A 23,608-nucleotide genomic window follows, 5' to 3' on the forward strand; every position below is an offset into this window, starting at 1 on the left:
CGATAGAGGTGTACTAGGAACGCACGCCTCAAGGTTGTCGGCACGCGGTAGTCGGCACACTTTCGCTGATACGGCAACAAGCAACAACAAATTGTGCGACTGTTGTTACTAACATAAATACTGCCAGCGCGCTGCATAATGGTGCAAAAAAACGCGAAAGAATTCCATTAACGGTGCGGAAGGACTCACGATGCGATAATGCCACGCGAGTTTGATGTGTCCAGCGGCAATAATGCGCACAACTGTCAGAAAAACAACTTGAGCGATTTGTAACAGTAGTTTTAAGTGTCAAATTGGCGTTTTATTGGAAATTATTAGTGCTGAACGTGTATTCCAGGTAAATTTCGACTTAAATTAAATGTTATAAATGCCAAAATCGAAGATTTAATTAATTTGATTTTAATATGATTTTGATTTTCAATCCTGCCAACCTATAAATTTATTGTGTATATTTGGTAGCCTAATATGAATACATATAAACAAGTTTAATTAATCATACGATATTTCTAATGCTTGCAGAATGATAACAGTCACTGTTATCAGTTATGAATATTCAGTGTTGTACATTAACATTAAAAATATTGAATTTATTTTTAAATTTTAACCTTTTGACATCTCGACACTGTATAATTGGTTGCATAGCTGATCATTACGCAATAAATTCAATTTTTATTTCTTGTTTGGTCTACGCGTTAAAATTCAGATACAATTAATTAATAGGCGTGTAAATATTTACACATTGAGTGCTGGTGCACAGCTGGTTGCTATTATCAGCAATTACAATCAGCGTTATCAATTTATTTCGGGGTATTCACAGCATATTCATGAATGTGACAAAACAACGCCATCTTAATTAGGCTAGTTTTAATGTTGCGTTACAATATGGCGGATTAACAACTTTATATTTAGTTTTTTTGCGACCTTCGCAGGTGTTAATAATTTAATGCCTCTGTTGTTGATTAAAAGTCTGTGGTATTTATTATTCATGCGCGTCACACGCGCTTATCTTATCAGGCAAACAGGCGCTATTGAGAACGCTTCGCATCACAATGGAGAACATTATCAGTTCACACATTATCACCGGTAAATCTGTCCGTTAGATCAAATTCCCATCCGTTGGGGTGACGATGTGGTGCTTGTGTTTATAAATAACTGATAATTAGTAATACTGAAACAATTAATTAGTCATCCAGGTTTAGTAAATGTGAGTTTTGTGGTGTGACTAGGTGTAAGCCAAGATGGCGTCCGTATGGAAGACGCTTATGCGTCGCAAGATAATCCAGCAACCAGAAGAAACCAGCTTGGGACGTGTTCTTGGCACCTGGGACCTAACCTTTTTGGGGGTGGGAGCTACCCTTGGCATTGGACTCTATGTTTTAGTAGGGAAAGTTGCCAGGGAGACTGCTGGACCCTCAATTGTTTTATCATTTTTGATTGCTGCTATTGCATCTGCTTTTGCTGGTAAGTTGAAATTAGGTTATGTGATTGAGGTTATGTTTATGAAAAATTATGTTTTAGGATTGTGTTATGCTGAATTTGGTGCTCGGGTACCACGAGCCGGTTCGGCTTACGTCTATAGCTATGTGTGTATTGGTGAAATAGTTGCCTTCATCATTGGATGGAATCTGATTCTTGAGTATGTGATTGGTTCGGCATCAGTCGCGCACGGAATGAGTTTATATGTGGATACAATGGTAAACGATTCACTAAAACGGCAGTTTATTGACATTGCACCGATTCACATCAGTTTCCTGGCGGAGTATTTCGATTTTTTGCATTTGGCATCTCAATTATCCTCTCACGTAAGTTTTTTTTTCAAAAATTAAAAAAATTAAAATGGCGATTAAAATTTTGAATGTTTTCGTTATTATTTACAGTTGGTTTAGCTGTAGGGGTAAAAGAAAGTTCCTATCTGAATAACATCGTCACCATTTTGAATATAGCCGTGGTGATATTTGTTTTTATTGCTGGGGGGATGAAAGCCCAATGGAGTAATTGGACAATTGCAAAAAGTACTGATGATAGTATAGGAAAAGGTGGATTTTTTCCATTTGGTCTCACTGGGATGATAAAAGGTGCCGCCACTTGTTTCTATGGTTTTGTGGGCTTTGATTGCATTGCTACCACTGGTGAAGAAGCAAGGAATCCACGAAGGAGTATACCAATCGCCATTTTGGCATCGTTGGGTATAAGTTTAATAGCGTATTGTGGGACATCAGCAGTGGTAACTTTAATGGTGCCTTACTATGAACAGGTAGACAACCAAATATACAAATTTAAGTATTTTCACATTTATTTTGTTTAAATTCCTAAGGATATCAATTCACCATTACCACATGCCTTTGATGTCTACGATATGGCTACAGCCAAATGGATAATCACAATTGGAGGATTATTTGCCCTTTCAGCAAGCCTCTTCGGCGCCATGTTTCCCCTACCACGGATAATCTACGCAATGGCTAACGATGGTCTTATTTTCCGTTTTCTTGGTATCGTAAACGCAAGATTTGCAACGCCTATGATTGGCACTATCCTTGCCGGAGTTCTTACTGGAATTATCGGTGGTTTATTCGATCAAGGTCAATTGATTGACATGATGTCAATTGGCACATTGCTGGCATATACAATCGTAGCTGCATGCGTTCTTATTTTGAGATATTCCGTCAGCGTTGGGAAGGTGCACATACACACAGATTATGATGACGATGCTGTTGGGTCCCTGGGACAAAATGGCGGATGGTTCAGTGTGTTGATGAACAGTGGAAGTGTGAAACGTCCAACGGAGAAAAGTGAATTTATGGTCACGATACAAGTTGGTTTTTATTGTATGTTGATGAGTGAATGATAATATTAAGAAGGTGTAATAATAGGTTATGTTTTTTTATAGGTATACTTGCTATTTTATGTGGATTTTGTGCAAAGTACCTTCCTGATGATATCAGCAACGGAGAAATTTATGCTATAGTGCTGCCATCTGTTGTCGTGACGTTGATGATTTTACTGGTGATCTCAATGTGCTTACAACCACAAAATGATACAAATCTGTCTTTTAAGGTTATATAATCATATCTTTTATATTTCCTAAGTATTTTTTTTTAAATGTCGATATTACAGGTTCCGCTCGTACCGATAATCCCCTGCTTGAGTATTCTAGTCAACATCTACCTCATGATGGCATTAGACGTCGCCACATGGATCCGTTTCGGCGTCTGGATGGCAATCGGTATGTTATCACAATCCTAACCACAATTAATCGCTTTTAACTTAACTTATACATTGCACAAGAGACATTTAATCGCATGTTCTTTTTTGCATTCTTTGCATGCTTGCTTGCGCACAATTTCCACTCACACATCAACAACATCAACAACGCCTAATATTCACCACACAAAAGGGTTGCCTATCTATTGGTGTTCAGCGCGGCCATGCTGTGGCAGTAAAGGCAAAACAATGCCGATTGGTTGCGTTAAAAACCGTAACTTGAGCGAGGGCAGCACTTATGTCAACTTTGGTTATCTACACGGCGAAGAATGTGCTCCCGAGAATAACGAAATGATAGAGAGACGAACTGTCATTTTATTAAATAATAAAGATAAAGAAAACAAAAAAGAACGTGAACAACAAAAGGAATCGAAATCAAGCGCTGATTCAGATAGTGGAGCATATTTTGAAGATACTGAACAGGATCAGGAAGTTCAAAGTACGAAAAGTAATAAAAGTGATAGGAGTAGTCACGTGTTGACGAAGTATGAAAACGTAACAATTGTGGAACCGGAAGAGATCGAAGATAAATCCGTGCAGGATGTTTTGGGTACTTTGGACCACATGCTGGAGAAGGAAGAGGAAAAGTGTGGGGATGGTGGTTTAGGTGTGCCTAGGTTTAGGAATCGCAGCGTGTCGATTGTGTCGAGTGTTTCTAACAATTCGAATAATCTACCGATGGAGGTGAGTGTAGTAGCGATTATACATCACGAGGATGAGCAGGAGCCTATTTTGGAGGAGATTGAAACTCCGGAGGAACCAGAACCAGAGGAGAAGTTGACTGAAGCTACTAATGGTAGATTGATTCAAAGCGTTCAAAATTTAACAGCACAGGAAGATAATTCTGATGTTGATCCAAAGGAAAATGAAGAAGTTGATGAATCAAAAGAAGAAGAGGAAAATAAAAAAGATGATAAAATACTGGAAGACATTTTACCTGTGCCTCCGCCGCCGCCATTGTTACTTAAACCTGCTTTACCCCCTCCACCTCCACCTCCATCAATGTCCCAATTTGAAATATTCAAAGCAGAACCCCCTCCTAAACTAGATTATCTCGCTGCACGTTCCACTCTGAAAAAATCAACACGTGCTATCACCCCACCACCTTCCGCATCTTCCACACCAATAGGCACGCCGCTTTCCACCAAACGCCGTATGACTCCATCCAAATCAGAAACCGATTTATACACACCCCCTGAAGATAATATAAAACTAACCTCTGAAAACATCAAACAATTCAAAAATAAACTCGCAGCTGATTTGGGACACATGCCCAACAACTTGAAGTTCAACGTCACAGCGTCTCCCTACTACCATTCAGTAACTCTGGATAGAAAACCAACAACAAAGAGAAATGCCAGCATTGGTGGTAAAAGCGAAAGTGTTGATGATCTTAACTTATCAGTGCCGAAAAGTGATGAAATGCCGCGGAAAAACAGCGGTGTGGTTGATGATAGTTTGAAAAGTGTCAACATGGACGCGATTAAAGCAAGACTCAGTGTATTATACAACACTAGGAGTGATGCAGATCCTGCTACTTTGTATAGAAACCGAAAAAAAGTTGATTCAGCTACCAAAGTGGAATTTGGTGAGAGTGGCGTTTAGGAATCAAACATAACCTAAAATTTGAACTATTATTACCTATTTCATCTGTTGTAAATTGTAAATTGTTGTTATTTCTTAACCTATACTTGTAAGTTGTTAACTAGTCGTAAGATTCTAACCTAGACTTGGTTTCTATTCCTACACTCATGAAACTTATCACGAAAAACACAGACTTGCATGTTTTATTAATATTCACACTCAATTTAAGTATTATAACCTTTATAATGTGTTTTCAAGCGTTTTTTTTTTAACCTAACATGGCGGCCATTTTGTTTTCTTTTGCAGGCACCGCCATGTACGCGTTTTACGGCTTTCCGAATAGCTACAATACATACGCTTACTATGAAATGTTAGAATAATAAAAATATCTATGAATATTTATGTGTTTATTTTTTTTTCTGATTGAATTTTTTTATTTTTGATTTATACGACGTAGTATTTCTTCTTTGGGATTATTTTTAGTTCTGGAGTGAAGTATAAATCACAAGGCCCGCGCCCCACTACTTTTTTATTACGTCTGGGTCCTGTAGTGGTAGTTGCAGGCGGCATGTCTTTCTGGGTATCATCCAGGATAAGTTGATAGTTCCATGAGATGCGTTCCGGGCGACAAGTGCATTTATTTTGAATTTTACTTTGTGTTTCATTGTGATTTTGTACTGTAGAAGGCATAACTTGAATTTTTATATTTTTTTTTTTCAAAAAAATGTCAAAAATGTCAAACAGCAACAAAAGTAATTTTAATCCTGTCTAACAATTTGACAGTTGTCATACAGAATATAAAATGAAAGTGCGAAGGTCAAACTATCACCGTGAAAGATATTTAAGGCAGTTTTTTGCCACGCCTCCAAACCGCCATTGGTGTTTTGACTACATTCGTAGTCAAGAAATCCTAGTGAATACAAAAAGTGGTGGGGTGAGAACATTTGAAAAGCAATTTGGTACACGTATCTCCCGGTTGACTAAACGCCTCAAAGATAGAGAGCGCTTGCGTCGCGCGAAAATCAAAAACGATAATATGGTCATTGATCAGATTGCTGCATGTCCCAGCTCGGAAATCTCTGAATTGGGTTCTGTGTATGAGTATTATGATGTCGAACAGGAGAATTTACGTACAGGGGTGCAGATGGTTCGTGATGTGGAGTCGGATTTTGATCTGCGTGTACAGGCAAAGATTTGGCGTTTTTTCAAACCGAAAAATATTGGTAAAAGGAAAGTCGTGCGCATTATAGGTGTTTGGGAGGTTATGTACGAGGAGCATATGTTGCAGAAGTTAAAAGTGTGGTATACAAGGAAGGAACTGCGGAAATCTCATGAAGCGAAGTTTACTCATAGATGTAAAGAGTTTTTTCGGAAAGCAATGATGGTAGTATATGTTATTATTATGTATTTTGACTTTGTTATTATTTTTTTATGATTTTAGCATGGGAGGAGTAATATTGTCTTGACCAAAACAGAATTTTATCTATGTTTACTTTTGTATGAGTTTAACATGTCACAGTTGGTTAGTTTTGGTCACGCCTTCAATATAGGTGGTATTGGTATGTATTTTTGGTTATTTTAGGTTATAAATTACATTTTTCTACTTTTACTTTCAAATTGCCTTTTTTCACTGTTTAGAAACACAAAAAGTGATATTTTATTTTATATTAGGAAAGGCCAAAAGGAGTTTATGTCATGAGATTGATTAAGAGTGAGTGTAGCGGGTGATTAATCAATCGAGTGTTTAACAACGTTTAGTCACGTGATGCTTACGCTATTATTTCTACATCCACGCAATTTACACGTTTTGTACTGCACTAAAGGGAAATGCGTAGGCGCCAACCACACCCCGTGACTAAAACCTATGACTAAAGTACTTTAATCACTGCTTTGGTAGTCTGTGTTTAAAGTATCACTTTTAGTGTCTCAGACCCATAGAAAAACCGACGCATTCGTCACTGGAACCCGCCGTGACTAAAACCTGTGACTAAAGTATTTTAGTCACGGTTTTAGCCATCCGTGTTTAAAATACAACTTTTAGTGTCTCAAAACCATAGAAAAACCGATGCAACTCCCCGTGACTAAAGTCAGTGACTAAAATACTTTAGACACGGGATGAAACTTAAACTTGCTCATTTACATAAATTGAATTTCAATTATTTAAAATTCATAATTTCATGCAAAAACATTTTTTTAATCTCGTGACTAAAATGTCACTTAGCGCACTTGTTACTTAATATAAAAAAAAACACTTACATTTTAGGTGCTGCTGTAGTAATTTACTTCCTGGTCTCCACCCTGGTCCAAATGCCTTTCAACATGTGGATAATCTCAATGGTATCCTATTCAGGTTCACTATCACTCCGCCTATTTTCCGACTGCACGCCCCTTGTATCCGCCATTCGATACCCCATATTCCTTGCGTTTGTAATCGCTGAATCACGACGCTTAATCAATTTTGAAGCGGTGGTCAAATTTCTGTACCTCACTCTTGTAAAAAACACCGTCTGGCAGAACTGCACCTTCCCGTCGGCTAACGAATACTGTGTTCCCTTCCACACTCAATCTGAACACAACGTGCGCTGTTCTGAGCCGCGCACGCGCGATGCAAACTATGAGTTTTTCTCGACGCAGTTCTTCGTGCAGTACGACGTGTTTCACGTGGGTAATGTAGGCAATGAAATCAAGGAAGATGTGAAATACTGGGGTGATCCAGCTGGGAAATATTATGGTCCTGCGCTTGGTATTTTCAGTTTTATTATTGCATCGAATGGGATTGGTATGTTGAAGAAAATCACGATTAAAGCACAGATTATGGTGATATTCCTCGCTGGTATTTGTGTGCTTACTGTTACCATTAATCGATTGCAATCGTTGGATAGATTTGTGTGGAATTATACCGCTATCACCGTCAAGGTATTTTTTTATTTTGTTTATTTTTGTTTATTTTATTTTTTTAATTGTTTTAAAATAGTTTGTGGTGAATTTTATTTCGTTGAGTCTGCAAACAAATAGTCTGCCAATTTTGATGTGGTTGGCTTCAATGAAACCGCCGGATTTGAATCCTGCCACTTGCAGTGTGGTGCATCAAGCTATCAAGTTTTCTGTGTTAATGATTATGAGCATGACTTATTCTGCGTTGGCATTTGATATTGCAAGCAGGTATAATATGGCAAATATTGAATGTTTTACACTTGAAGGTAATTTAAATTAGATTTTTTTACTTCCATTTTTAAAGCGCCGTTTTTTTATGCTTTTAAGACACTAAAAGTTGTATTTTAAACACGAATGGCCAAAACCGTGATTAAAGTACTTTAGTCACAGGTTTTAGTCACGGGAGGTTTTGGTGACTAATGCATCGGTTTTTCTATGGTTTTGAGACACGAAAAGTTGGATTTTAAACACGGATGACCAAAACCGTGACTAAAGTACTTTAGTCACAGGTTTTAGTCACGGCGAGTTCCAGTGACTAATGCGTTGGTTTTTCTATGGGTCTGAGACACTAAAAGTGATACTTTAAACATAGACTACCAAAGCAGTGATTAAAGTACTTTAGTCATAGCTTTTAATCCCGGGGTGTGGTTGGCGCCTACGCATTTCCCTTTACTACAGTACAAAACGTGTAAATTGTGTGGATGTAGAAAAAATAGCGTAAACATCACGTGACTAAACGTTGTTAAACACTCGGTTGATTAACCGCTCGCTACACTCACTCTTAATCAATCTCATGGCAAAAACTCACATTTAACATACTATATTATAAAAGTCATTACTATTAAATCTCACAGATTACTACCCCTTCCGTTAATTTTATTGTATTTTATAGGTTATGACATCGTCTTCACAATGGTACCGGACTTCTTCTCGACATTTCGCTTTTCTGCAATTTGGCAAATGACCTGGCTCGTTTGTATGGTGCTAATTTCCGTAATATACTCAGTATATATGATCCTAGCCGCATCAGACTCCCTCATTCAAATAATCCCTAATGGAAATTCATACGCCACGCTTTTCATGTTTCTAGTCACACTGACTGTAATCGGTTTCCGGCTCATCAATTGTTTTCCCTACGTGTATCAAACGCTAATGGCGTTTGAACTGCGTGGCTTAAACTACATCAATAATTTCAATTTCGGTGTGGTTGTCATTTGTATTTACTTCATATATAAACCATTTCGATTGAGTCATGAATACGAAGTGGTTTTCGGGAGTAAACCGGCCAAGTTTTGGATTATTACATGGCATTATATGATATTTGTTGCGATGGTAAGTTGATAAGCAGAATTAGGTATCATTTGAATGTAATTTTTAAAATCAACAAACAATTTTTAATGTTTGTAGTTTGTGCTAATTTTGACCGCCATTGATTTAGTGGCGCTGGAGACTCACATTATTGCACAGTACATCATAGCAGGTATTTTTATACTGTGTGCATTATGGTTATTATTTCTTAATTGCATTAAATTGGCATACAGGGGAATAAAAAACAAGGTTTGTATAGAAATTAATATAAAATCTTTTTTTTTCTATTTTCACCTTAAAAGTTAAGTTTTTCTATGGTTTTAAGACATAAAAAGTGGTATTTTATACATGGGAGGTCAAAGCCGTGACTAAAGTACTTTAGTCACGGGTTTTAGTCACGGGGTGGAGTTTCCGCCTGTATCTGGGCAGAAACTAGCAAAAAGTGAAAGTAAAAAGTGATTTTTTCGATTTTCTAGAATTTAAGTGATTTATGTTTTCCAACTCGTCGATGGGGACCAACCACCCAAGACCAACGTGAACACCAACGCCGCCTGGAACGAAAGAAACACCTACAGATCCGCTACGACTGCCGTCACAAATGCTTCATCAAAGCCAAACAATTCCAAACAATGCTTGAGCGTCAAAACGTTCGCTTAAAAAAAGTCGAACAACTGAAATCATCCGGTGCATACGCCTGGTACATCAAAGAAACCGTCCTCAAAGAAGAAACAGTGCAATTCTTCAATACCAGCATCACCGAAGAATATTAATTAATTATACATACACATTTACATGGTTTTCTATTTATTTAATAATAATATACACATCTAACATATTTATTCTCTTCGCAAGTTCTGATTTTATTTTATTTTGTAAAACATCTTATTATTTTACGCTTACACATATATTACGCTACTTTTATATACAATTTTATTGTGATTCTTCTTTAGTTGTAGGTTATGTTTAAGTGGAGTGTAATACACGTGTATTGTAAGATTGTAAGCTTATCGGTATGACAATTTGTTGCGTTTAGCGATTACCCTGTACGTTGCGTGTGATTTGCTGCGGTGACGTTTCACAAAGTGAGGTTAGGTGGGCTAACATAACCTAGATCATATATCATGTCATCTTGTAACCTATTCTTCTCGTGTTACACATTTATTACTATAAATTCTAATTTCTAACCTAACTTTGGAAATGACAAAATAATTCTCAATTATTTAACCTCAAAGGAATGTACAATTGAATAAATTAACTATATACACATTATCTCTACAATTTTTAGATTTTTTTTCTTTCATTTTGTAGAATTTAAAGTTTTATTACTATTTGTGCTGGAAAGCAATGTCTTCTCTTCGATTCCGATTGAAGTGCTTGAATGTAAGCCTCCAGAAAGCTATCCGAAAGTCAGGACTATAAAACGCGTAGATAAACGGATTGATCGCCGAGTTAATCCACCCCAGCCAGGTGAGATACCCCATAACAACCTCGGTCCACGCACCCGTTGGAATAAACGGTGTTAGTAGATAGTAAATAAAAAATGGCAGCCAGCATAAAATGAAGCCGCCGACGACGATGCTGAGCGTCTGCGCTGTTTTTGTCTCGCGACGGAAAGAGGAGACGCGCGTGGCTGGTTCAAAGTTCATCACGGATACCTCAAGATGTCCTTCGGTTTTGGGCCGCGTTGTGGTTAGCGATGTGGCGTAGAGCGATGCGTGACGCTGCTGGTGGTGATGGGGTTGCGCTGGCAATGAGTGGTGATCGTGTTTGAAGGAGTAGTTGAGATTCGAGCGTAGCGAGCGTGAGAGGTTAGGTTTGCGTAGTTCGACTACTTGACTCGCGGTGGCGCCGGGGCCAGACGTTGTTGATGTGTGGTTGGGTGTTGTACCGTCTAATGCTGTTTCATTGGTCGTCAAGCTGGAAATATAAAAATTAAAAATGGTAATATTACACTGAAGCGCCACCTATGATTCAATTATCGAACTATAACTATGATTGAATGTCTGTACTTATCCCTATTTTTACTAATATTACAAATGCGAAAGTCCTGATGTTTGTTACACTTTCACGCAAAAAGTACTAAACTGATCATCATGAAAATTTGTACACATATTCTTAGTGGTCCCCGAATGGTTATAGGCTACTTTTTATTTAATAAAAAAAATTATTTTTAAAGTAAAATAAAGAAATTGTTTAGCCAATAATACCTCTGCATCTGGCTATTTGACTACTTTAACGCCATCTAGCATTCCAGCAATGAAGCTCAAACCTAAGTACTATAGAACCTTCACACTGTATTATCACACTGTATTACCGACAGCTACGTCAACATCAAATCCAATTGACTACACTATGGAGACTGTACACTATACTTCCATAGACTATACTTTCAGCCATTTTAAACTTCCCGCCATTCTACTTCATTGTTACTTCTTCTGTGACTACAGACGCGTACGGAAGCAACTTCATTACTTTAGATATTCACGAGCAAAGCCGCGTGTTAAAGCTAGTAACTAAATAATTAAATAATTAAATACCTTGTACAACGAATTTGTTCCTCGCATTCAGATGATCCACGCTCCAAATCGGATTCTTCTTTAGCCGATGTAAGAACCAGTTTTTGAGATTTCTGTAATATTTTGCCATATAATAAACAATTTAAAATGTTGTTTTTTATTTTATTCTTACCCGATTTCTACCTTCAATATTAGCCAATTGATCGTGCCTCTGCGCTACCACGCACGAAATCCTCACATAAACATACACCATCACAACCATTGGAATGAAAAACGAACCCATCGCCGAAAAAATCACATAACCTGTGTTTTTATTATACCGACAAGTCTTTTCTTTATGCCTTCCAGGTTCGTACCTATAAAAATCATTAATCTCTTAAGGATAAACTGTCGTGGGGCTTAAAAGTAAAAGGCATGGAATAACTGCCGATAATATGCAAACAATTTTCCTCTAAGTAGGAAAATTGCTTCCAAATTGCTTTGGGACTTTAGTTAAACGACACAGTTATTTTTTACGTAGGTGGAAAACACTTAGTACGCAAATTATGCTTGACTAAGTAAGTTTTGTCTAAATTTAACAGTAGTGATTAAAGGTACTAACCAGCCAAACATGGGTGGACATGTAATTAATGCCGAACTGATCCAGACGGCGAGAATCATCGTGAAAGCTAATCGCTTCGAGCGGCGCTTTCGGCTGTAGCTCAAGGGTTGCGTGACGGCGAGATACCGGTCGACGCTGATAGCGCACAAGGACAAGATGGATGCCGTGCAGAGTAATATATCCAAGGAGACCCATACGTCGCATAGGATCCAGCCTAATTCCCATACGCCTAGCGGAAAATCATATTTTTACATTTTTAGATGTTTTATAACCTAATTTTTAATTGCCTAAATTTATGCAACCAAATTTACATCAGTTGTTTTGTTAGCATAATTTTCTTCTTTATTTATAAACATTTAAAGTAAATTTTCATGTTTACGTGAATAATTTGATTGATTTTATTTGCGTGATAATATAGGCAACCAATATTACATTAAATGTCAAAATGCATTTTTATATTTTAAATATTTTAATAATTTACGTGTTTTCTTCAAAACTAAAAGCTTGAATATTATGTTATAGTTGTTTCTTTAAATAGTTTGTTGTGCAAGCACGAATGTTTACACGCTGTAGCCGCCACCGCCGCCGGCGGCGATATTTATGGACACTAATGGCAGCCAAGAGGGGCGCAGTCGACGCGCAAGTTTTAATTAAAACTAAAGCAACAGCGCGGCGTGCGCGACGCGACGTTGACAATGCGAGGCGTAATTAATTCCGGCCGTGTCGTCTACACGCGCACCGCCCCCAAAACCCCCACATACACACCCACAAACACAGACAACCCCCTCTCGCGGCATAATAAATTTACAAGCATATACAACACACAATACAAACAGAACAACGTCAACAAATAAAAAAATCACACAATTAAAAACAGATATTACAACATACAGTATGTCCCACAAGTTATAAACTAAAGTTTCTTTACCTATAAGTCTGAATGCAACAGCAGGTGGCATCACAAAGATGCCCACGAGCCAATCTGCCACGGCTAATGACATGACAAAGCAGTTGGTAACTGTGCGAAGTCGGCGCGTTGTTAGGACGGCAAGAATGACAAGCGTGTTGCCTACGACGGTGATCACAATCACGACGCTCAGCAACCCAGCCAACGCCAGCTCTTGTGTTCCACCAGCTGGAGGCGGTGCAAGTACACCGCCCCCGGTGTTACCATCTCCACCCACTTTATCAACTCCACCCAGGTCGGCCATTCCTCCTCCTGCGAAGCTGACATTACTGTAGGTGAAGTTATCCAAGACGTTGAAGACGTTCGACTCGCTAAGACCTTCTTCGGACATAACTAATCATATCTGTAAGAAAAATTGCATAAATTTAGTAATTTTACAAGTAATATTAAGGATTAAAAGGTAAAAATCCCTACTAATATTATAAATGCGAAAGTCCTGATGTTTGTTACACTTTCACGCAAAAACTACTTAACCGATCATCATGAAAATTTGTACACATATTCTTAGTGGTCCCCGAATGGTTATAGGCTACTTTTTATTTAATAAAAAAAATTATTTTTTAAATATAATAAAGAAATTGTTTAGCCAATAATACCTCTGCATCTGGCTATTTGATTACTTTAACGCCATCTAGCATTCCAGCAATGAAGCTCAAACCTAAGTACTATAGTACCATCACACTGTATTATCACACTGTATTACCGACAGCTACGTCAACATCAAATCCAATTGACTACACTATGGAGACTGTACACTATACTTCCATAGACTATACTTTCAGCCATTTTAAACTTCCCGCCATTCTACTTCATTGTTACTTCTTCTGTGACTACAGACGCGTACGGAAACAACTTCATTATTTTAGATATTCGCGAGCAAAGCCGCGGGTTAAAGCTAGTGGGAAATATTAAGTAAATATTGCTTTTAAGTTGAAATGGATGTAAATATAGGCATACAAAGTCACACAAAGTGATGATGTACATGTAGATATCTAACATGGCCGCCAGTGCGGTTACCAACCGCAGTCTTCAGCCCGTCAGGTTTCTCTTTGCGTAATTGCGGTCTTCCACAACTTGCAAACTTTAACTCAACTTGGAAAACTTGAAGTTTTTGCCGGCGCGTTGGAGTATTATCGCATTATGCGGTATTAAAGCAGATTCTCGGTAAGATTGCGCGCGTATTGTGTGTTGTCGAGCACGTTGGGTTGCATATGTTCGCGCAAAGCCGCTACAACTTCGTATCAACTCGCATGCATTATCGTTTAACTTGAATCTTCCTAAGCCTCGTATCGCATAATTAACGCGCTCGTATTAACTACAGGGTAAGCTGAGTGCGTTAATGCACTTTATTAAACTAGTTTTGTTATCAAATTGTAATATTAATGTAATGGAGGTAAGATTATGATAAAAATGTCATTAGAGGCTTAATTTGTTTCTATATTTATGAATTTTTGATTATTTTTGTGTTTTTTGATTGTCTAAAGTTATGCAACCAAATTTACATAAATATTTTTTTATTTCTCATTGTTTTGTTTGTATAATTCACTTGTTTGTTTATAAATATTTCAAGAAAATTTCCATGTTTACGAAAATAATTCGATTGAGACTATAGGCAACCAATATCACATCAAATTCCAACCAATGAGTAAATACTCAATTTTTCAATCAAATAGCTTGTTTTTTGCGCTATAAACTTTAACGAACGTGCTAAAATGCACAACATTTAACTCATCAATCTAACATAAAACATTCTCGACTAACCAGACGCATGAATGTGCACCAATGTGCACCAATGTTTTGATGACCCGATTCGTCGTTCGTCGCCGTGCGAGTTTGACGAAATTGTTTAAGAAAATATGAAAATTGATTCAACCGAGCGAAGAAAACGAGTCATGCAGCGCAGCAGCCACATTTACCGTGCGTCATGTTAATATTCCACATTCAAGGCAACCCAGCAAACGTTGAAATTTTTATTTCTCACATTTCTCGCACAAAAAATTGAATAAAAGCCGTCAAAGTATAGATATTTCATTACTACTTGCCACGTGTTTGAATTATGGCTCAATTTAACTTTGATTTATCTACTTTTGTTTGTGGCAGCGCACGCATTAAAAATCAAAGAACGAATTTCGTAAAATTAAATATTTAGAGTCTGGACTGGTGAAAAATTCGTGGAATTTTTTTTATATTGCGAAGCATGATGTAATCTAATCGGATGTATTTGTTTGATTGAGAGCATTCCATGTAAAATAGTGCTGATACTTACCGGATTATCATGGTGATAACAAAATTGCCAAACGATCACTGAGTAAATACTTCATCTTAAAATAAAACGAAATATTTGTGTATCTGGTTGATTAAATCGCTTAAAATAACTTCTTTGTGGTTATTTGTGTTGCCTATAGTCTTTCACCACTTCCGGAAAGATTTATGACATCTAGCAGTAGTCTAACCTCACTTAAACTCTTCACTTGTTGTTTTTTTGCAAAAGTTTTGTTTTTACTTGTTTTGTTTGAGTAGCGATTGACCAATTGCACGGCTAGGGAAATGTTTAACTTTGTCACAAACACAAATACTAGGAACTTTTCTGCGGCGAATTCAACTTTCGGTTTAAATCCAAAATGGCGGTAAATAGGAGAAAACAACAAATGACAAGCACGTTAAGTTAATTAATTGATTAATTAACCATTGGCGTACTGATTGAAATAGATTGGATTGGATCCGGACGAAGAGCCGAGGATTTGAAATTGTATTGCGATCGCGACGGCCACGACGCGACTGATTGCGCGTTCAAGGTCTCGCGCGATGCTTGCATGCGTCGATTTATCACGTTCGCTTATTAGAACGTAATCGACGTCCAAGATTAAATAACAGAAAACCACCAACGGAAATTAATCCATCCGCAGGTGATTCATGCAATAAATTTCTTTAAATTTTTTTTATTTTTTTTATTTTTTTTTTAATTAAAAAAAAATTTATAAAATTTTTCCTAAAACAAAATTATTTTCTGGTTGCATGTAAATATTATGCTCATATAGTCTAACAATATGATAATCTTACACAAAACCTAATTGACAAGCTCCAAATTGAGGTTAAATATGCAAAACATTTACATAACCTTGAATCGGTTTCTTCTTGCTCGGATACTTCGCATGCAAATAATGTGTGCTAAATTAAGTCAGACTTATTATGCGTCTTCTTGCCATCGATATGTTTTCCCCGTGTTGCTTGGTTAAACTTCGCTTTGCATACGTATTCGCATAAGTTTCGAAATTCGTTTACTGTGTATGTGGCTTGTGTGCGCCTTTGAATAATTTATGCCACTTCGACGCTGTATTATGTGTCGACACGCCGTCGACGTCGTCGCACACGTCAATAAGAAGCTCGCGATGAGCTTTGCGATGAGCTTCACGAGTTTCACGAGCTTGTTGCTGCGTTACGGAGCGTGCAACATGTGTTGCATGTGTGTGTGTGGTGGGAAGACTACGACTTCGATTTGTTTCGGCTACTTTGACTTGCAAAACGTTTTTGGATGAAAAAATTTATTTCACTAAATTAATAGGTATTTATTAAATAATATTACAATTTATTTTCTATGATAAAAGTTAGGTTATTAAGTAAACTTTGTAATTTGCATTCTGAGTTATGCATACGTGAACGGAATATTAGTACACTTAATTAGTTCGTCAATTAATTGTTTACTTTGAAGTTATCCAAAGTAAACCAGCTGTTAAATCGCATTTTATCCAATCTGTCAACATGATTAACCACCCGCACGTTCAGTCATTTTAAATTATCGTATTCAGAAAGCGGAAAAAAAATGCGTTTAAGTTTACAGCGAATTTATTTTTATATTTATTATTTCGATATTTTGCGAATGCGGCAAATGTTTGAGTGGTACAGCTTACAGGCGTATCGAAACGTTTTGTCGGAGACAGCGCTCGTAAAAGCTTGAATTTTGTGAGGCAACCCGTTGCACACGCTGCACACAATTTGCAAAATGGCGGACGATGGTAAAACGCCACGTTTTATGACATTCCAAGTACTTTTGCGGAGATAAAACGCATACAACTACTAAAACTAAACAAAATACAATAAAAAACTTTATGTTGATAAAATAGGAAACTGTAATTTTTAAAATTGACTTTCAGTAATGATTTAACTTTATTTTTATTACTTTTAAATGAGATAATTTATTTTTGGACGTGTTTATCACTTGACGGAGTTTTTGTGACTTAAATTCTGCTAACAGCTACAGTGGAATGACTCACGAGGGGTTTTATTATGTTGATTAATTGATCTTTAATGTTGTTGACTGTGCGCCCGACGGCGCCTGAGTTTGGGGCATGCTGTGCTGTTTTCTTCAGGCGTAGAACCGAAACTCGGCCGACAATAGATTAATAACATTTGCGTTTGGGTTTGTGGCGACCACAGCGCCACCCTGACGATTAATTTGCATCGCGGTTACACGACTACTTAATGAAATGAATGTTTGTACGCCCCCCGTGTTCTTTCTTTGACAAACACGCGTTTGGAGATGGAATGTCGGTGATAATTTGCGTTTTATTCCAAAAATTCGGTAAAAAATGAAATAAAACATGTAAATTTGGTTGCATATCATGTTTTCAAATGTAGGCTTCACATCCCTACTAATCTTATAAATGTGAAAGTCCTGATGTTTGTTACACTTTGACGCAAAAACTACTCAACCGATCATCATGAAAATTTGTACACATATTCTTAGTGGTCCCCGAATGGTTATAGGCTACTTTTTATTTAATAAAAAAAATATTTTTTAAATAAAATAAAGAAATTGTTTAGCCAATAATACCTCTGCATCTGGCTATTTGACTACTTTAATGCCATCTAGCATTCCAGCAATGAAGCTCAAACCTAAGTACTATAGTACCATCACACTGTATTATCACACTGTATTACCGACAGCTACGTCAACATCAAATCCAATTGCCTACACTATGGAGACTGTACACTATACTTCCATAGACTATACTTTTAGCCATTTTAAACTTCCCGCTATTCTACTTCATTGTTACTTCTTCTGTGACTACAGACGCTTACGGAAGCAACTTCATTATTTTAGATTTTCGCGAGCGAAGCCGCGGGTTAAAGCTAGTATTACATAAAACATGAAAATATAGGTTTGAAACTTGGCTAAATTTCTAAGTTTCTAATTAGGAGCAGATATATTAGAGTTTCCAAGTGAAATAATCACTTACATTCCCTCTAAAGCCAAAGTGCACATCAATTTCGAAAATTTAATGCATTTGGAGCGAGTTCAATGTCGCGTGTGGGTCGTTACCGTCCCGGATCGTTTCGTAACATCCCAACCATCGCAACATTGCAAATAATCGCAAATTCGCGACACAAACGACCGGCAGACACGCGATCTTCACCACTCATCACCCTTCCAATATGCAAATAAAGCGCATATTCAAGGACAAGACGCTGCCGAAAAGGCCAAACGTCCATGTTGCGGATGCGCGCCGGCTGTTTTTGCGTTAATTTAACTTTCAAGGCGGCACGGATGTCCGCAAACACATAAATCGATAGCACACATTTATGAAAAGACACAAAAAATGCATGAAATCATGGAAAAACAGACGTGAATTATTGTTATTACCTTTTTGGTGCTTCGACAGTGCGTTTTGCCGTTTTTACATTTCCAGCCATCGTGTACATCGTAATTTATAACATGTGCTATTCATAGATATACGTAAATCATCCTGAATATACCAAATGCATGCATTTAAAATACGTCATAAGTTTTTGTGTGGTAATTTAATGAAATTCTACGGACACATTGTATGTGTATGTGCGACTGATAATGAATGCAATTTCATGTCTGTTTGGCGCTGGTGATTTCTGGCCATTTCGTCTATTGTATTGCTGATTTGGCGAAAGGATGGCCAGGGAATTCCGCCATCGAGCGTTTCATTGCATTTCATCGCGATGAACCGCATGTCGGATGATAACGATGAGGATTGCAATTCGGCTGCCAACATCAAAATGTACCGAAATGCAGCTGCTACACGCGCACACCAATTCAAACGGGTATTAAATCCGATATATACGCGAAAATACAAAAACACATAGATAACACTTGAAAACTCTCAAATGTGGTTAGATTTGTCTCCAACTTTGAGGTTACACAGCTTTAGGAATATTTCACTAGATGGCGCTGCTAAATATTTAAAAATATAATATTTCTTTATTTTTAAAATAGAATTATGTTAGGTACAGCATTTATAATTCAATAACGGTTGTATTCTATTTATTTATTTAAGTTTAAATTATATTTTGATATTTTTATTTTCTAATTTTCCCGTTAGATGTCGCTGGATCAAGATAAAACTGTGGTTTGATTCAACGTGGAAGTTTATCAGATAAATTGGCGGATTAGGAGTGCGCGTGCATTATCAGCGTCGCAAATGCGGTTAGCTCGCGCGGGGATGGCGTGTTTGTCAGCGCCGGCTCTAGGAAATGCAATTAAGCGCGTGTTATACGTTTAATGATGCGTATATTACTGCATTAGCCGCACACCTCCGCGGCGCCGACGTTGAGGGACGCCGAGACACACATGGATTTAATAATGAAATGACCGCGCCGCCTCGGAATTGCATTACATGTTCATTAATTCACCGACGCCGCCGCCAAAGCCAACAAAGGCCAGGTGTATTGGCAATAAAACAAACACGGTAATTCTAAACCGCGCAAACATCGCCTGGGTAAAAACTAGATGTATGTTTGGTTGCATATATTGAATATTTTAGAGTTTAAGGAAATTATACTGAATGAAAGTCAATAAACATTAAGGATGTTAATGTGTATTCTCTGGAAATGTTTGTAAATAGAAAAATGTCAATATACATAACCTAACCTAAAAATTTTATATTAATCCCTACTAATATTATAAATGCGAACGTTCTGATGTTTGTTTCACTTTCACGCAAATACTACTTAACCGATCATCATGAAAATTTGTACACATATTCTTAGTGGTCCCCGAATGGTTATAGGCTACTTTTTATTTAATAAAAAAATTATTTTTTAAATAAAATAAAGAAATTGTTTAGCCAATAATACCTCTGCATCTGGCTATTTGACTACTTTAACGCCATCTAGCATTCCAGCAATGAAGCTCAAACCTAAGTACTATAGTACCATCACACTGTATTATCACACTGTATTACCGACATCTACGTCAACATCAAATCTAATTGACTACACTATGGAGACTGTACACTAAACTTCCATAGACTATACTTTCAGCCATTTTAAACTTCCCGCCATTCTACTTCATTGTTACTTCTTCAGTGACTACAGACGCGTACGGAAGCAACTTCATTATTTTAGATATTTGCGAGCAAAGCCGCGGATTAAAGCTAGTATTGAATATTTTATAGTTTAGGGAAATTATACTGAATAAAAGTCAATAAACATTAATAATGTAAATGTGTATTCTCTAGAAATGTTTGTAAATAGAAAAAGTTCAATATACATAACCTAACCTAAACATTTTATAATAAAACTTCATATTTAGAGTTTAATACTGAATAATGTTGATAGGTGGCGCTACTTTTTTAAAAAGTGAAAGCTTTGGAAAGTTATACACTTAAACATTTCCAAATCCTTTTAGAAGCTGTGAAAAAAATGTGTCAAACACATTTACGAGTACAAGCTTCAAGCTTCGTCGTGTGAAAATGTCTAACATAACATTTGCAAAGCGTGAAAAATGCGAAAAATGTTCTCATCGATAAGCACATTCAAAAGTCCTCTTCAGAGCACTCGACCTCTGGAACACCAAGAGATTTTCACAGATCAGTTACTCGACTCGACACGGCACAACGTCTCGCGCGATAAAAAACGATAAATCTTCCTCACTCTGCAAGAAGAGCGCTTTTTTTTTGTCAAGACCCAACGCGATGAAAGTGAAATTCGCGAATTAACCCGCATGACTTTTATTTTTCTCCATTTTCTCAATGAAAATAATGAATTGCCAACAGACAATAGACGGACGTGATCATCCCTCAACAAAAACAACACACAGACAAGAAATGTATCAGAACTTGATATTTTTCGATATTGGCAATTATTTTTGAATTTTGATATAGATCCCAATTTTGCTGTGGATTAGTTTCTTTATAAAGATTAATTGGTATTTGGCCAACTATCTACCAAAAAAAAATGTACATGGAAAGTAGCCGATATTGATGTTGACGCACCACGGGGAGAAAAAATACACCCTCAGGCGTTGTTTGGTCGAAGGCACTTAATTTGCTGCTGCCAACCGCTGGATGACCTGTGGGCCGATGGCAATGCATATATTTGGCATGTTGCCGATGTCACCGATCGCCCGGATTAGTCCAGCATCGAAAACAAATTTGTGGTTGCTAATCCAACGCCAGCATAGCCTCAAAAACTCATTCGGATGTAAATTGGGTTGCTTAGTTGTATAACTGGTTGCCTACGGTGAAACTTTTATTACTGTTATTTTGACTGTTTGTTAAACACAAAGAAATTTATATAGATAGCGTAATTATTCTGAAAATTTACATGCTCGCACAATCGAGGCGCGAAAATTGCGTTGGTTGATATTCATTAAAATTCATTGGAACTGCAAATGCTAATTTTCTGCCAAGGCGTCGGAATGTTACGAAATGTTTTCCAGAATTATTGCGAACGTCTGCTTGTTAACACTCATCTAGCATAATAGCTTGTTAACGCTTGCAAATATCATGCATTTGCATTCACATTTCAGGCGCATGTTAGGCAACTTATCACACCAACTAAAATAAATAATGTAGGCAACCAAACAAACAACAAAGTGAAACTAAATAAACTAAATGTTACAGAATGCAAAGTTGGTTTTATTTTAATTGTATTTTTTGCGTGCGGAAGTAAATTTCACTCTTTCTGATGTCAGCTCGAAGTTAAGTTTATGGGATTCGAAGTAAGACGGCACGCTAGTAAATCTCGCGCGAAATGGACTGCGAAAAGAAACCGCAAAGAGGTTTTGTACATACTGGAAAGCAGAGGCAGGAGCGGTTCCGCTTACAAAGCGGGAAAATTTTACGACTTGTGTGCGAGGTTCTAATTTACTTTCTTTTAGTACTTTTTGGAGGAAAAACACTAGATGGAGGAATTAAACGTGTTAAAACACAGGTAATTAAATAGAAACAATTAAGTATGTGGTTCTTTGGAGTGTTGTAATGTAGGCAACTTAACTAACACATTGAACGCACTCAAAAATGACATTTTTGTTAATTTTTTGATAAAAAAGAACAAATTTTTAAAAATTGAACAATTGGTTGCATAACCAATCAATCTATTTTTACATTGTACTAAAATAGCTCTAAAATTTCACGTTTTTAGAAAAAAAAAAAAAATTGAAATTGATTTTTTTTTCTAAATGACGAACATTTGATATCAATGTAATCGAATCCCAGCGTTTGAGTCAGTCGTTCATAAAAAATAGCTCGCTAGATGGAGACAAAACGAGAATTATGGAATAAGTTGGCGAAAACGCCAATGTCGCATTATTTACGACTTCGACTTTGGTAGCATCGCTAACGCACACACCACACACTCTTCAATTTCTCACGCTTCATTGCAAACGATATGGTGCGTTATATCATTGTTATCGAAATAGTTTTTCCGCACAACGAATCAAAGACAAAACATTTTTTTCGGCGGATAGTTTCTAGCCTAAAACTTTTATCATACATTTTTCATATAGATTTTTTTTTATTATAAAAACATGATGTATTGATGAAGTATTTCGGATAAAAAGAAATAAAGAAGTAAAAAAAATGTTGGAATGACAGAAAACTGTTTGTTAAATAGAAGTGAATTATTTCTCTTGTCATAAAATAATTCTTTTTAATTTTTTGTATAAAAGTATATTATTTATCAAGTGTTTAATGAATCGAATGTATAATAACGTTAAGCCACATGATACTTAAATTGTTTTTTTTTATTTTCACTCACATGGCAAATGCACAGGTGCAAGCTCCACCCCGTGACTAAAACCCGTGACTAAAGTACTTTAGTCACGACTATGGCCGCCCGTGTTTAAAATATCACTTTTTGTATTTCAAAACCCCGAAAAACTAGCGTTTTAAAGGTGAAAGTACAAGAAACAAAAGAAATGTATGAAACGTGATGACATGTACTTATATTTATCCTTCAAAGTGTGCCAAGACTCAACATTCATATATGTTAATTAAAATTTACACCCCTTAAAGTACTTCCATCTAGTGTTCTACTTAACTTTTCCTACATGTATGAAACTTTATTCTCTCTCTGTGTAAATATGAATGTTTGAATACTAAGAATGATGATGATGATGACGCCACAGGAGAAAGAAAAAACCCTTTTTCAATAGATATTCGCACGATGAGATTTCGCGCCGGAAGT

General features: G+C 36.9%; 3 protein-coding genes across 4 annotated transcripts in view; 2 read left to right on the forward strand and 1 right to left on the reverse strand.

Annotated features, from left to right (window-relative positions):
• Window positions 1-15: 15 nt before the first annotated feature.
• On the forward strand, window positions 16-5,095 carry LOC135789934 (high affinity cationic amino acid transporter 1-like). Its single transcript, XM_065300003.1, is given in 9 exon segments — window positions 16-337; window positions 1,227-1,461; window positions 1,519-1,770; window positions 1,773-1,802; window positions 1,878-2,254; window positions 2,315-2,825; window positions 2,888-3,054; window positions 3,115-3,223; window positions 3,395-5,095. Coding segments are annotated over 8 exon segments (3,141 nt in total). The 5' UTR covers window positions 16-337; window positions 1,227-1,238; the 3' UTR covers window positions 4,867-5,095.
• Window positions 5,096-5,574: 479 nt separating this feature from the next.
• On the forward strand, window positions 5,575-9,924 carry LOC135789935 (uncharacterized). The gene is made up of 7 exons (XM_065300004.1): window positions 5,575-6,229; window positions 6,287-6,404; window positions 7,109-7,761; window positions 7,820-8,045; window positions 8,672-9,111; window positions 9,187-9,336; window positions 9,564-9,924. The coding sequence occupies exons 1-7, from the start codon at window positions 5,648-5,650 to the stop codon at window positions 9,855-9,857; spliced, it is 2,463 nt and encodes an 820-aa protein (XP_065156076.1). The 5' UTR covers window positions 5,575-5,647; the 3' UTR covers window positions 9,858-9,924.
• The window catches only part of TyrR (Tyramine receptor), a 37,984-nt gene continuing 24,250 nt past the window's right edge, over window positions 9,875-23,608 (reverse strand). Inside the window, exons 1-6 of one of the 2 annotated variants that reach the window (XM_065300005.1) lie at window positions 15,438-15,934; window positions 13,133-13,514; window positions 12,205-12,433; window positions 11,776-11,959; window positions 11,625-11,716; window positions 9,875-11,004 (exon numbers count right to left, since the gene is read on the reverse strand). In XM_065300005.1, coding sequence (XP_065156077.1) covers window positions 10,413-11,004; window positions 11,625-11,716; window positions 11,776-11,959; window positions 12,205-12,433; window positions 13,133-13,502 — 1,467 coding nt within the window. In that variant the 5' untranslated portion in view covers window positions 13,503-13,514; window positions 15,438-15,934 and the 3' untranslated portion in view covers window positions 9,875-10,412. Of the gene's footprint in view, window positions 11,005-11,624; window positions 11,717-11,775; window positions 11,960-12,204; window positions 12,434-13,132; window positions 13,515-15,437; window positions 15,935-23,608 lie in introns of those variants that run through there. The other variant, XM_065300006.1, reaches the window with a different exon arrangement.

Source organism: Atheta coriaria, unplaced genomic scaffold (genome assembly GCF_025399875.1).
Source record: "Atheta coriaria isolate IRGN ID8LTWV9N9 unplaced genomic scaffold, Caltech_Dcor_3.1 hic_scaffold_3_pilon, whole genome shotgun sequence".
NCBI classification, from domain to species: domain Eukaryota; kingdom Metazoa; phylum Arthropoda; class Insecta; order Coleoptera; family Staphylinidae; genus Dalotia; species Dalotia coriaria.